The sequence below is a fragment of the Spea bombifrons genome, chromosome 1 (assembly GCF_027358695.1).
Source record: "Spea bombifrons isolate aSpeBom1 chromosome 1, aSpeBom1.2.pri, whole genome shotgun sequence".
Taxonomy (NCBI): Eukaryota; Metazoa; Chordata; class Amphibia; order Anura; family Pelobatidae; genus Spea; species Spea bombifrons.
Genome location: NC_071087.1, coordinates 154,221,026 through 154,235,090, shown reverse-complemented (window position 1 = coordinate 154,235,090; position 14,065 = coordinate 154,221,026). Strand labels below are relative to the sequence as shown.

The window sequence follows — 14,065 nt, the reverse complement described above, 5'->3', positions numbered from 1 at the left end:
AGCAGAGTCTAAGGAGTCGGCGCACAGGAATCAAGGTAGGTGAGCAGAGTCCAAGGAGTCTGCAGGCCTGGTGCACAGGAATCAAGGTAGGTGACAGAATGCAAGGAGACGGCGCGTCTGGCGCACAGGATGCAAGGTAGATGAGCAGAATCCAGGGCCTGGATCAAGGAGTCTGCCCACAGGAATCAAGGTAGGTGAACAGAGTCCAAGGAGTTGGCGGGTCTGGCCCACAGGAATCCATGTAGGTGAGCAGAGTCCAAGGAGTCGGCGCACACGAATCAAGGTAGGTGAGCAGAGTCCAAGGAGTCGATGGGTCTAGCGCACAGGAATCAAGGTAGGTGAGCAGAGTGCAAGGAGTCGGCCGGCTTTGTGCACAGGAATCAAGTTAGGTGAGCAGAGTGAGTCACTGCGTCGGGGTCTGGTGTACGGACCCTGACAATGTGTAAATGCTATGTCCATGTTTAATACTATCTTCATATGAAATGTTATGTGCATGTTTAATGTTATGTCCATGTGTAATGCTATGTCCTTGTGTACTTCTATGTCCACATGTAGTGCTATATACATGTTTAATGCTATATCCATGTTTATTGCTATATCCATGTTTAATGCTATCTCCATGTGTAATGCCATGTCCATGTTTAATGCTATCTTCATGTGTAATGCGATGTCCATGTTTAATCCAATGTACATGTTTAATACTATCTCCATGTGTATTGTTATCTTTATGTGTAATGCTATGTCGATTGGTAACGCCATGTCCATGTGTAATGCTATGTGCATTGTGACGGTGCTATGTCCATGTGTAATGCTATGTCCATGTGTAATGCTATGTCCATGTTTACTGCTTTTTACATGTTTAATGCTATGTCAATTTATATTGAACTGATGGTGTTAAGGCAGGCTTATTATTAAGAGAATGAGCTTGCGGTGGAGGCATAATCATCCACAGAGGCTGATTATGACTATTTGTCACTTACAAAATATGACTATTTGCCATTTCTTCTCTACAGGTATAAATACACAGTTAACCTCTTAGTGTCCAGAGGGAAGGACAATCTTTCAAGCCATGGTTCCCCAGAGGTTTCCCCTAATGGGGGTTTTCCTCTCCTGTGTGCTCGAAGGTGACTCTACGTGAGTCCAGAGGTAGCTGTCACCATGATCAGCTCTTTGTGGCCTAATTAATTGAACTATTAAATTAATAATAAATAAATTAAATGACCATTTTTGTCTGTTGTGGTTTTTGATACTATTGACTCAAAGTAACTGTAACCATATGTAATAACAAAAATCAACAGAGTTTATCCAGACCAGTGGATGGGGCCCAACCAGTGTGTACGCTAAAGAGCTGCAGGGCTGGCTTCCTAAGGGCTCTTAGCCAGGCATTTCATGCTTTATTAAAAAACACCAATGCACAGGTGTACAAAAAAGGGCACTCTATGAATTTAAAAGGTTACAACGTTGCATCAGTGCGTCTTTTTTTTGATGTAGAGAAGTAGTTTGCATCTCCACACACATCATAGTTAAACATTTAGCATGAGTAATGTTATAAAAATTATAAAACGCCATATTTTTCATATATTTATCTAATCTGTCACTAAATCAGTTAAATTGACAGAACATACCCCCAACAATAATTCAGGTGTCCAGACTTTATATGCATTTTGAGCATTTTAACAGTGCTTTTAAGGTGTATGTTGTTTTTTACATTTAGTATGTTGGGTTTGTAACTGGAAATGTTAAACAAAGAAGCCAAAAATACGACCCAATCTAGGATATGTCACTAGTGGCTTCAGGACACACATGCCAGGCAGGCATTTGGCCACCTATAACTGCCAAAATTAGCTATAGAAATAAGTTCCTAAACTTTTTTCACCAATGCATCTGTGTTCTTTAGATTTTTTTGGCACAGGTTATGTGTTATTGGTAGAGAAATCCAGTAAATGTTTTTTAGATTATGGAAATACCTGATGTGCACTTTCATTGTGTATGGAGGAGAGAACATACTCTACATGTCTGGCTGGGTACCTAAGAGCCAGAATGTCTTCACAAAGCACTTTTGTTTTGGGTACACCAATTGGTGGAGGGAAGCTTTTTAGGCTGGAGTGTCATATATAAAAAATTTAACAACTCCAGACTGGTATCGAAATTATCTACCTGGATTCTAAAGGTACATACATTTCTAGTTTCCTATTTTTCATTCTTGATACATAATCCAGCACCCACTGATCTTTATACTTTTTTAACCTGTTCCATGGTATAGGCACATAAGCTTTCTGGACCTCTGAGGTCTTTTCTTCAACATTTCTTCTAGAGGAGAGACCTCTGATGTCCAAACACACGCCTAGCAATATAAATCATACAACTTATGCAGTCAAGTGTCCATTTTGCATATAGAGCTCTGTGAGAACAATACCAAGACTTTGCTACACCTTTAATTTAAATAAATACACAATAGATACTTAACATAGGCACAACTGTACAATGGAACTGACAAAATGTTGGCATTGTTTTTAAAGATACAAAGCCTGGCTTCTTCAAAATATACATAATTAAAAATACATTAATTCAATCTGAATCCCATTATGAGAAATGTATTCCAGATTTTCATCACATTGATTACAGATCTTCAATTTTATCTGCCATGGCAAGCGGATCCAATACAAAGGCCCAACAAATGGAGATATTATTATATTGTGGCGCCTTGAAGGAGTATTCTAGTGTGGACTCTTCATTTAACTCTTTCTTATTCATTTATTGAATATCAATGCACTTTTTTCACCCTTTTCAATGTTTTTTTCTCTCTAATTAATGATATAATTCATTATGTTTGCTATGGTTTTCGAAATGGTTTAAGATGTGGTAGGTGGTAACTAGGTACCGGATAATTTGAGAGTTCCTCTAGACATATATACAGTACACACCATCCCAGTGTCCTTCAACGGCTTGGTGGTTTCATGGGAACGTGGCCATAACAAGTGGTTTTTGTCCAACCAAGTCAGGATTCTAGGAACGATTCTTAGAATCATGTTGATGCATTGTCATCTTCAAAGAGTTTCTTCGGAATCAATGTCATTGGGGAAGGTTTATACAGGTTATCAGAGAAACATGGAGAAGAGCAACTCTGGATAACTTCACCCTACTGATGGGAATCTCTGAGTGTGGCTTCTCCTACTCTGTAATATAAGTTACATGCACCGGGCCTTTAAAGTCAGTTGTGGATAAGATGTGTGTTCCGATTCACGTTGACACTTCAGACTCCTGTTTCTTCTGGGTACTCTTTGTAAGAGGAGTCACAGCCACCCCAAAGCCTGTAGGAAGGACAAAGAACCATTTAAACAAGTGATATTCACGTAAAATGTTACATCTGAAGAAGAGACCCATACCTTTCTGAAAACCTTTGTAACTTTACATTGTTTTGTATGTTGCCCAATAAAGTATTGGCTTTGACGTAATAACCCAATATCACCCTTGCAACTGTTGGGCTGAGTAAAAGCACATTATGAAGAATCTCAATGCTCGCTTGACAGTCTTATCACACACATCAGCACTCACTAAATAAGGCTGTAAACTAAAAACTAGACTAGATATAAGCTTTCCTATGTATTGGAGATGTCAGCAAGCACAGGCCTTCCCTAATACCCCTTCGGCCAACCTGTGTGACCTTTGGAGGCGTTATTACGTGAAGTGATGTCCTGGTACTCCAAGATTACACTCAGTACAAGGATGAGGAGGTAGGTTATTTTCCCTCCTAATTATGTATAAGGCCAGGGCAAAACTAAAGACATAGCTTAATTTAAGCATAAATACCCCTTGAGGGCATATATATAATTACAAGTAAAAACGAACAAGGTGCAAGTGCATGACCTCATATCATGAGAAATAAGAAAATCATGGGGATCAGCTGGACCCCAATTCTTTCACTTTATACATGTCGAGGTACAAGAAGTGCGAACCGCAGAGCCGGACCTTCACAAACTGTGTTAATCTGTCTCTTTATTGGGAATAACTTCTTGTTCTTGGGTAACATTTCCAGATTCCATTACTGTCCAGCTGCACAAGAAAAAAAAATATAGAAACATTTTCGGAAATGAAGAAATTAGGGTAAGCTTACAAATGGGTCGTCTAGATATACAGTTAGCCCTTCACGTCTCTTTATTTAAAAAAGAAAATGCATTGAAAAATGAAGTTCTAAACACTCGAGATCCGCAAATACATTTTTGCATTAACATCTAAGTTTGAAAATGCAGGTGAAAGCGGATTTATATAAAACGATAAATGCGAGTTATAGATATAATATTTAAGTATTTATTTTAAATCTAAAAGCCCCCTCCTGCACCCTCCCCTTTGTACTTACCATTAAACCCCTCTCTCTCCTCCGCTTCAAAAAAAACGTTTGGGCCGGAAAAGTGCCGCCCCTTCAAAAGTGCCGCCTGGGGCAATTGCCCCACTCGACTCCATTGTAGGGCCGGCCCTGGGCGTGAGGTTGACCTTAATGTCTCATTTGGTCTTACTGATGCTAATCGTGATAAAGTATCAGTTAAGAAAGGAATTAAGAATGTACAGAAGTTGAACGGCCTCCCAGTAGAAGTGGTAGAGGCTAATACATTGGGGAAAAATGGGCAGACCAAAAGGGAGGAATGGGTCTGATCTGCGGGCTAATTATGTGTTTCCAGATGACCTAAAATCTTCCTCTTTAAGATCTCTGCCTGTCTCTTTGTATTTTGCATCAAAATGCATTGCAATATTTTTTATGTGTTCAATTTTACTTCTTTTATATTTAATTGTTTCACATATGTCACCTTGTAACTGCACTGATGTAAAAACTCTCCAGGGTATACTTAAAAAAAGAAAAATGTACTAAAAAATGAATAATAACTATAAATATCAATATAGTTTTACTGTATTATCCCTGTATTATATTAATTTAGATTAAATATTAATTTAGATTTTTAGATATTATATTAATTTAGATTTATGTTACATTAGAAAATATATTTACCGTATTGGCTCGGATATAGGCCGCACCCGAATATAGGCCGCACCCTAAAGGTTAGGTGCTTTTTTAAAGAAAACATTTTCTGCCCCCCGAGATATGCTGCCACTCTTTCCCCCCTGAGATATGCTGCCACTCTACCCCCCGAGATATGCTGCCACTCTATCCCCCCTATATGTGCTGCCACTCTACCACCCCCCGAGATATGCTGCCACTCTACCCCCCCGAGATATGCTACCACTCTACCCCCCCGAGATATGCTGCCACTCTACCCCCCCCCGATATATGCTGCCACTCTGTCCCCAAGATGCCCCCCCACCAGACTTACCGGTGCAGACTCCACGGGGTCTTGCGGGGCTGGCGGGGGACATCTACGCATAATGCGTATTCAACTTGCGGTGCCGGCACTTCTGCCGTGGGAAGTACCGGCAAGGAAGATTGTTCGCGCAGACGTTCACCGGCAGCGGCGATGCGAGCATAAACAACCTCCGCTGCCGGCACGTCTGCAAGATGTGCTTTAAAAATCTCCCTTGCCGGGACTCCCCCCAGTGGGAATTCCCGGCAAGGGAGACGTGCTGGCAGCGGAGGCTGTTTATGCGCAGCGCCGCTGCCGGTGAACGTCTGCGCGATGTGCTTAGACAATCTCCAGTGGCGGCACTCCCCCGTGGAAAGTGCTGGCAGGGGAGGCTGTCTCAGCGTATCAGAGAGTAGGATGCAGGTCCCCTGCACCGCTGCGGGGGATCTGTATCCTAACCCTGCTGCCTGCCCGTCGGGCGCTAAACCCCGAATATAGGCCGCACCCCCACTTTAAAGACTTAAAGTAGGGGAAAAAAGTGCGGCCTATATTCGGGCCAATACGGGATATTATCCATGACTTTTCCCAGAGTACTTGGAACTATTAGGAACAGTCCTTTATGACACGGGCACAGTGCACTGTTGATATCCTATGATGTAATAATTGGCATCATATTAAGCTAACTGTTGGGATCTGAATAGTCAGAAGACACTTTTCCTGCTCCAAGGCTTTTATCATCAACACAATGGCCAGTCGCAGCAGCAGAAGTCACGGCCGTAGACAACGCAGACGATCACCAACGCATCAGGGAAGGAACAGGAGGCAAAGAACCCACAGAAGAGTACAATGACCAAATTTAGGAATCCTAATCTTTATTAATTTTCTCAATAATATTGACTCTGGAGCGATATAAGGAAGCGGGTCTGATCCACTCATATTTATCAATTAAAGGCTTTCTTTTTTCTTTTCAGGCCGGCGTGTTCGCCATTACTACTACTACAGAATCGTGGCTTAGACCAGAGAGACCCGACCTGTTCCGGCTTCCATCAACTTCTGTTACAAGCTGCAGGATTCCAAATGAGTAACAGCACGATAAGGATAAGATTCGGCAGGAAATGTAGACGCCATTGAATAAAACCTTGCAAACCAATTTACAGCATATTTTTTGAGGATACACTCCTTGGTCTACTTATGTAATGTTTTAACGTTTAACATGTTAATTAATAATTTAAACGTTTACTTTACTGATAAGGTGAGATAAAGGGAGCAGCCTCCCAGCAGAAGTGGTAGAGGCTAATACTAAAATGCATGGGATAGATATAAGACTCCTGGATCTAAGACGAGACCGAGGACTGATTAAGATTTGGGTCTTTGCATCAGGAAAAATGGACAGATAAGATGGGCTGAGTGGGTCTTAGCTGCCGACAAATTCTATGTTTCTATGTAAGAAGTTAGTAGATGTATATCCATATATTCTCATAACAGATAAAGCATTGAGTTCCAAGTATCCCATGTGATCCGTGTTACCGCAATGGAATAAATGGATTTTACTACCTTTTAATGTCCCAGTAATGTACCGGAGCCAAGGATCACTTTAGTTGCTTTTCCGAGTGATGGATTAGACCATTTTTTTCCCACTTGGATATCAGTCGCTTTGGATCTGGACACCATGAAATTTTCTTTTATGTGGGATATCTATTGTTTATCAGTTTGAACACAATGGCATTTATTGTACATTATTGGACATATTCTCGTCCTTTTTTCAAGGAAACATATCATTAACCTGTCACTCCGTTCAGATGAACCGTTACATATAATTGGCTTAAAGCTCTTTGACCAAATCTATAAATGCTATTCAGGTTGAAGATGGATGACGGGTAATTGCTCGTAAACATCGGACATTCCCATTTCTTCTGCCCAAAGACATAATCGTTTCTGGAACTCATCATTTATAATAAAATAATATAATAAATAATATGATCAAACACCCTATTTGAAGGGCGTTTATTTCTGTGTCCTATCGAAAAGCACAGGAAAAATCTGGGAGAGTTGGAAAAGTTAAAATATTGTTATTTTTGCAGCATATTGCCATGGTTTTACAATCTTTCTAAAGCTGCTAGTAGATATGGCCGACATTAGAATGACAAGTGGGGGAGAACGAATGTGATGTTACCGGATGCTAATGCTATAGTCGTTTTATTCTATCTAAGCTTAAAGATAATGCATTGTAAGGAAGATGTAATTTAAGGAAGTTTTATTTTACTGAGAAGGTGGTAAATACACGGAACAGTCTCCCTACAGAAGTGGTAGAGACTAAGTGCCGCTAGGAATTTAAATATGCATTGGACAGGCATATGGCTGCCTGGAAGACGAGACCAACGACTGATTAAGGTTTGAGTTTTTACAGCAGGAAAAAAAGAGGCAGACCAGATGGGCTAAACCCACGCACCCACTAATCTTAATTTGCCCCACCACTTCCTGACCAGGCCACACCTCTTCCACTATAAACTCCACCCCTTCTTCTTTTGGTCCTACCTCTGCTCTTTAGGCTCCACCTTTTCCTCATTGAGCGCCACCTCTTCCTCTCTATATATTAAGCGTGCATACCGAGTACCTACTTTGTTGGTTTGTGCACCATTTCACATGTTTTAAGAGATCATTTTTTTAATTAAAATAAGTTCAACCATTTTCACCAAGATCAGTCATCCACGTCAACTATACTAGAACTATCACAGATGCTCAAATTGGTTGAATTAGCACGTGGTCAGTCCATGATGTTAGCATGATGTGTGTAACAGCAACCACTGTTACTGTACATTCACACACAATTTGTGCCATACATCCAGTGTTATCTTGGTGCCCAAACAGCTTAAGAGTGTCCTATTTGTCCCCAAACAGCCTAACAGTGCCATCTTTGTGGCCAACCGACTAAACAGCTGGTCAGACGCCATTTGTGAGCAATTTTGGACTGGCCTGGGTGCAGCCCGCTCCTGAGTGCCAGTGTGGCACCACCCTGATGAGAGGCACCCCCCATGGTACATCATTATCGGTAAAGTATTTCCAATGAAATCAATGGAGGTATGTCTTGTCAGCGATTGACAGCATAACCAGCCAATTGCTCGCAGGGATGTGCTCGCAATAAGGTCTAAACAGATCCCTCTAAGCAGTGTTCAGCAGAGCCAACACTGGAGTTGACTGGTTGTGAGTATATCATGTGTAGGCCAAATGCAACTCCTGCAGGGCAATTAGTTGCGGGAAAGGGGCAAATGCATTAAGGGAGATTTTTTTAAATCTCCTCGAGCGCTTTCAAAATGGACTCAACAAATAAAGGGACCATGCACCTATCATATCCCTATTATCCCCTATGGCTGGAGTGCCCTTTAATTTCATAACTGCTGCCCTTAGACATACAGTAAAAATCCATTTCAGGTTCAGATGGGTCGTTGAATCAGGCCTGATTGTTACTTTTACAATACTGTAACACCAGTTTCCACCTAAAACACAAAGTTTTGAACAAAATCTCAAGTTACTTCCAAACATTACATGAACAAATCAGTCTTTGCTCTTAAATTTGACTCTGTGTCCTACAGGCATATAATCTACCTTAGCTTCATGTCATGTAAGGCTTGCTCCAGACCTCTCATCTACCCCTTTTTTTCTTCACTTTTATATTAACTTGTTTCCACTTTCAAAGAACACTGAGGATCCATGCTGTTTCTTTTTTGATTACCCTGTTGTGTTATCTACACTGCATTACGTGTCAGAAATTTGGAAAAAAGGATTATAAAATATATATATTTTATTTTTTTATTTTTTTTGCTGCCATGTTATCCTTAATGCAACAAATCCTGAATGTTAAAAATCCATCAATAATTATCTTTAACAAGAAACCCTCAGCACTTCTGCCAAATTCTACGGCACGTTCTGAAATTCATTGTACTAAAGGTACGTGATCTTAGCCTCAGGTGAGTTTCAACGGACTTTGTATTGGTTCTACTGAAGCATTCTACAAATACAAAGTCAAATAAACCCTAGCCATGGGGATCTAACATATCAGCTTCCCTTGCTCAATGTTGGAGGTTGCTAATACTTTTTTTCTTTCTTGTACATTCCACTGGACTCTTGGTTTCTCTTAACAGTGATTTCTATATATTTAAAAAGTTTTTTAGTAATTGGCCGAAGGTTTTTTTTAAATATCTGTGCGGCGGATGAAGGAGATGCTTCATACAGTTGGTGATCTTGAGGGATAGGGTAGGAAAACGTAGCCTTAGCTGAGTGGCTCTGCCTAAATATTCCCCTCGGGCAACTTCAGAACCCCTCGTTGTAGTCCCCGTTGCACTAATACTACAAATATAGAGAACAAAAGATTTAATATTGAAGAATGTATGGCCAACGCATTGATGAGAGGGCTCTAGGTATATTTTGCCATGTAAACTTTACTCAGTGCCTACCTTGGCCTACATATGAGAAAGTTCGGGCTAAAATGTCTCCAACTCTTCCATCTCTGGGTCTTTGGGATGGAACGGCACTCTAGAACCCTTCATATACAGCTGAGAAGCCATGAGGAGTTCTTTACATAGACATTTAGTGCTCATATTGCAGACATATTGGTGGTATTTGAGAAGAGGGGGCGTCGTATCAGCAGATTTTTGTATTAACGATGTAAAAAAATGATTCCGTAATAGAGAAACTGTGTGGAAAGTATTTTGTTTGTTGTAATATAGCATAGGCAGTCCTCGTTTTACATCGTGCGATCTAACAGTGCCTCACGTTTACATCATGTTTCTACATGTTCTCAAAGTAGATTATGGCAGCCTCTGATATATTCACATTGATTCACCATACCATGATCCAGGCTCAACCTGATATTTTAAAATATCAACACTTTAAAATGGAATGTTATCAAAATGAATTCTTCTGCTACAAATAAATATTTAGAAAATACCTTGAAATAAATATCTTTATTCCCCAAGCAATTCCTCCCCTTTAAACTGAAAACAAAACTAATTGTCAAAACTGACTATGAAAATCTTTATGTATAAAATCGACACTATCCCTTTAACACTATATTTATTTAACGCTAACACGGATCCAGTGCTCTATAAATGGCTGAATTAAATATCGATCTTAAAAAAATATATATATCTTTTTTTTTATTTTTTTTTATCCTTACCCAGCAGCATTAACTGTTAACGCTCCGTGTGGATATGTCATGTTTGTATCTCAAATAAAAGTGAATAATCAAATCATCTCAATCCTTGACGGCTGACATGCTGCCTCTTTACTGATTTTGACGTCACAGTAAATTTAGAAAGCTTTTCTAAATTGCTTCTTAATAAAAAAAAAAATAGATTGTGTTTCCCGTTCTGAGAAATCTATTACCAGTTAATTTGTCTGTATTCACCCTTTATCTGCTGCAGTGACCCAACATACATTAACTGTAGGGTTCTTCCACTTCATCATTGTTTCCCATCCTGTTTTTTTATTAAAGACCCTGAGATGTATTTTGTCCGGCCAAATACCCAAGTACATAGCCTTTCTTCATATTACATAGAAGCATAGAATGCGCCATTTGGCTCATTCAGTCTACCCGATTTCTAAGTACTTTCCTTAGTCCCTGGCCTTATCCTATATGTAGGAAAAATCTTACGCATGCTTAAACCTCTTTACCGTTCCTGATATTTTCTGATATTACTTTTAAACCTTGACCCCTCTCATTTACGACGATGTTGTGGTAGCTTTTCTTCTTTTAAACATATTCTCCGGTTTTATCATGTTGATTCCCTTTATTGTTTCTTATTAAACGCACTTTTGGAATTCAACCGTTTTAAAGCACTGATCAGAGTCACCGCAGTAAGTCTTCATACTACATGTTGAGGAATACTGTACTAGACAACCTTAGATAGCTTAAGTCCCATAGAAATTGGGGCCCCTTATGTGGAAATGGGATCCCTAATTTAATATTCTATATTAGAAGCTACATAGATTTATTACCACATTCGCAGTCACTTTCATATGAATAGCTTCTGATTGAAACATATTTCACTTTTACCTCTATATCTGATACAAATGTAATTATTTTTTAAGCAATAATGGTTGGTAGTAGATATAAGCTGAAAAAGGAACCAGATATTAATTTGACACAAAGGTAGACAAACATGTGCCATGTTGGCTGTAATGAGCTTCTGCTGTAGCAACGACCAGCATTAACGTCAATTACATGTTTTCCTTTGATGTTATTAGACATGCAGTGATTTAGGAGGGGAATCTGCGCGCACTGTGCTGTGATTATGAGCTATTCTCGCCTAGCAATTGTTTCGGATTTGTGTCCTGGGATTTGCACCGCTTGCTATTGAGTCTGATTTTGCATGTTATCTATATCTAGACTTAAAAAAGGTGATTGAACTAAGCCTAGCGTGTCGTGTTTCTACATTGAATTGATTGGGAAAGGATGTTGCCGTCCAGCAAGGAAGACCAACATAAAAGCCGAGGACAATGCTTGGCACCAAAATACGTTTACATTAGGGTTTATTCACTAAGCTGTAGGCTGCTGGTTATATATCCTGTTACAAGCCCCCCCCCATGTTTTCTCCTGGCAGAAAGGACCACTTTGGGACCACATAATGCATACGTGAATCAGTAAACTGAAACGGGCCTCATAACAACTTACCTACAAGTTGTGGCTTAGTGAGTAAACCCTGCAGCCTTGCCCCTGCTAAGTAATGTCCATCACGCGCCTGTACCTGACGCCAAATTCTCATACCCTGTTTCTAATCCCTTAAACCCTGCGCCGATTTTAGAAACGCAGGTTAGGAAATAAATGTATTCTTAACATCTTCTCGTTTTTTTTTCATTAAGTTGAGATCGTTTTACCCGGTTCTTTTAAGTGAGATCATGGCCACAGGCTCCACGTCAACAGGTCTACCCATTTACATGCCCTCCAACCTGCCCGTGACTATGAATAGAATTCTAAGCAGCGATTGATATGAAAGTATATTGATGGTTTCTGTGGGTTTCATGTAGATTAAAGGTCATCAAGCATGCGTTTTGCCTTTTTTTTTTTATATTTCCTGGAAAATGTCATCGAATAGCCCTGCTGCATACATTATAGGCACCATTAAGCATGAGCATGATCATCATGATAACTCTTATTACGTGTGAATATCCATAACTTTCAATTTTATTCTCCAGGACTTATTTCCATACATACATGCCAGAGAGCACAATATTCAACTGTAGAACCTTCGGCTACTTTTTCTAAAAAAAGACAGAATCACGCATTCTGAATGTTATCATAGAACCAACTGTTTTCATTTAGTCTCAAAAAGGAGGAATCCACAAAAGGTGCAGTATCGCTGATGGTCCCCGTGTAAAGCGCCGGTTCCCATTCGAAGCCAAACTTCATCTTCTTTAGACAGTTTTAGGACGGCGCTGTTTCCTGAAGTGTCCTGCTTCCCTTTGGATTCATAGCTAGAATATTAAAGAATATATACAGGGTTAAAGAAAAAAACGCAGAACATCTCCATAAACTGCAAGCACTGTAACACCGACCATCTGTGAATAGTGCATGGACCTAGGTCCAGTAGGCCTAGGGCCAAGGGCAGATCCAGAGCCTGACCTGGGGGGGGGCACTCACACGTACTCAGACACTTGCACTAACGCACGCACCCAGATACTCATACCAACACAACTAGACACTCAGCACTAACACAAACCTTCAGACACTGAGGACTAACACACCCGGACACTTGACACTAACATATCCGGAGGCTAAAATTAACACAACCACTCACACATATACTAACATACCCAAAGACACATGTTCACACACAAACATACCCAGACACATACCACATATGTTCACACACTAAAATACCCCCACATACATTCACAAACATACCCAAACACAGATGTTCACCCAAAGGCGCATATTCATATACAGACACACTATCACTAACATACACAGACACACATACATACATTCATACTCAGGCAGACATACAGACACACACACTAACATAACACATAATATAAGTAATATACCCAGACACACACATGCATTTACTTACATACATACCCAAACAGACACTAACAGAAATACCCAGACAGACACTAACATACAGACACACACTATAATACACAGGCAGAAATACACTAACATACCCAAGCAGCCACACACCCACTAACATACCCAGACACATACACTAACATACCCAGACACACTTACATACATACCCAAACAGACACTAACATAAATACCCAGACAGACACTAACATACAGACACACACACTAAAATACACAGGCAGAAATACACTAATATACCCAAGCTGCCACACACCCACTAACATACCCAGACACACTAACATACATACCCAAACAGACACACATACACGCAGCTCACTTACCCCGCAAAGCCACAGCCTGCGTTTGATGCAGCTCGTCCTGTGACGCTGCCTCCTCTTGGAAGTTAGGGATAAAGTTGTCAGTCCAGGTGTCGGGACTTACCTCTTTATCCCTACTCACAGAGCATGCCTCCGTCAATCTAAGGTGGGGCAATTGTCAGATATTGCCCCCCTGTATCCGCCAATGCCTAGGACAGCAGGTCTAGAGGGGTAGAAAACCCCCAGCCGCCAAAACAGGGACGGATTAGAATGTTTTGTTACGATGTTACTATGTGAATACTAGTGGTCAGCAGCAGCTTTGCTTAATATAAAAATGTCATCTGCAAATTTGGATGGGATTCCTTGCCATATACCGGTATTCAATCTTCAAA

At 40.3% G+C, this 14,065-nt stretch overlaps 1 protein-coding gene across 3 annotated transcripts in view; it reads right to left on the bottom strand.

Annotated features, from left to right (window-relative positions):
* C1QTNF3 (C1q and TNF related 3) overlaps positions 1-14,065 on the bottom strand; it is a 278,698-nt gene that overhangs the window by 241,501 nt on the left and 23,132 nt on the right. For 2 of the 3 annotated variants that reach the window (XM_053448145.1, XM_053448147.1), the window contains exon 6: positions 12,450-12,761. In XM_053448145.1, coding sequence (XP_053304120.1) covers positions 12,602-12,761 — 160 coding nt within the window. In that variant the 3' untranslated portion in view covers positions 12,450-12,601. Of the gene's footprint in view, positions 1-12,449; positions 12,762-14,065 lie in introns of those variants that run through there. The other variant, XM_053448146.1, reaches the window with a different exon arrangement.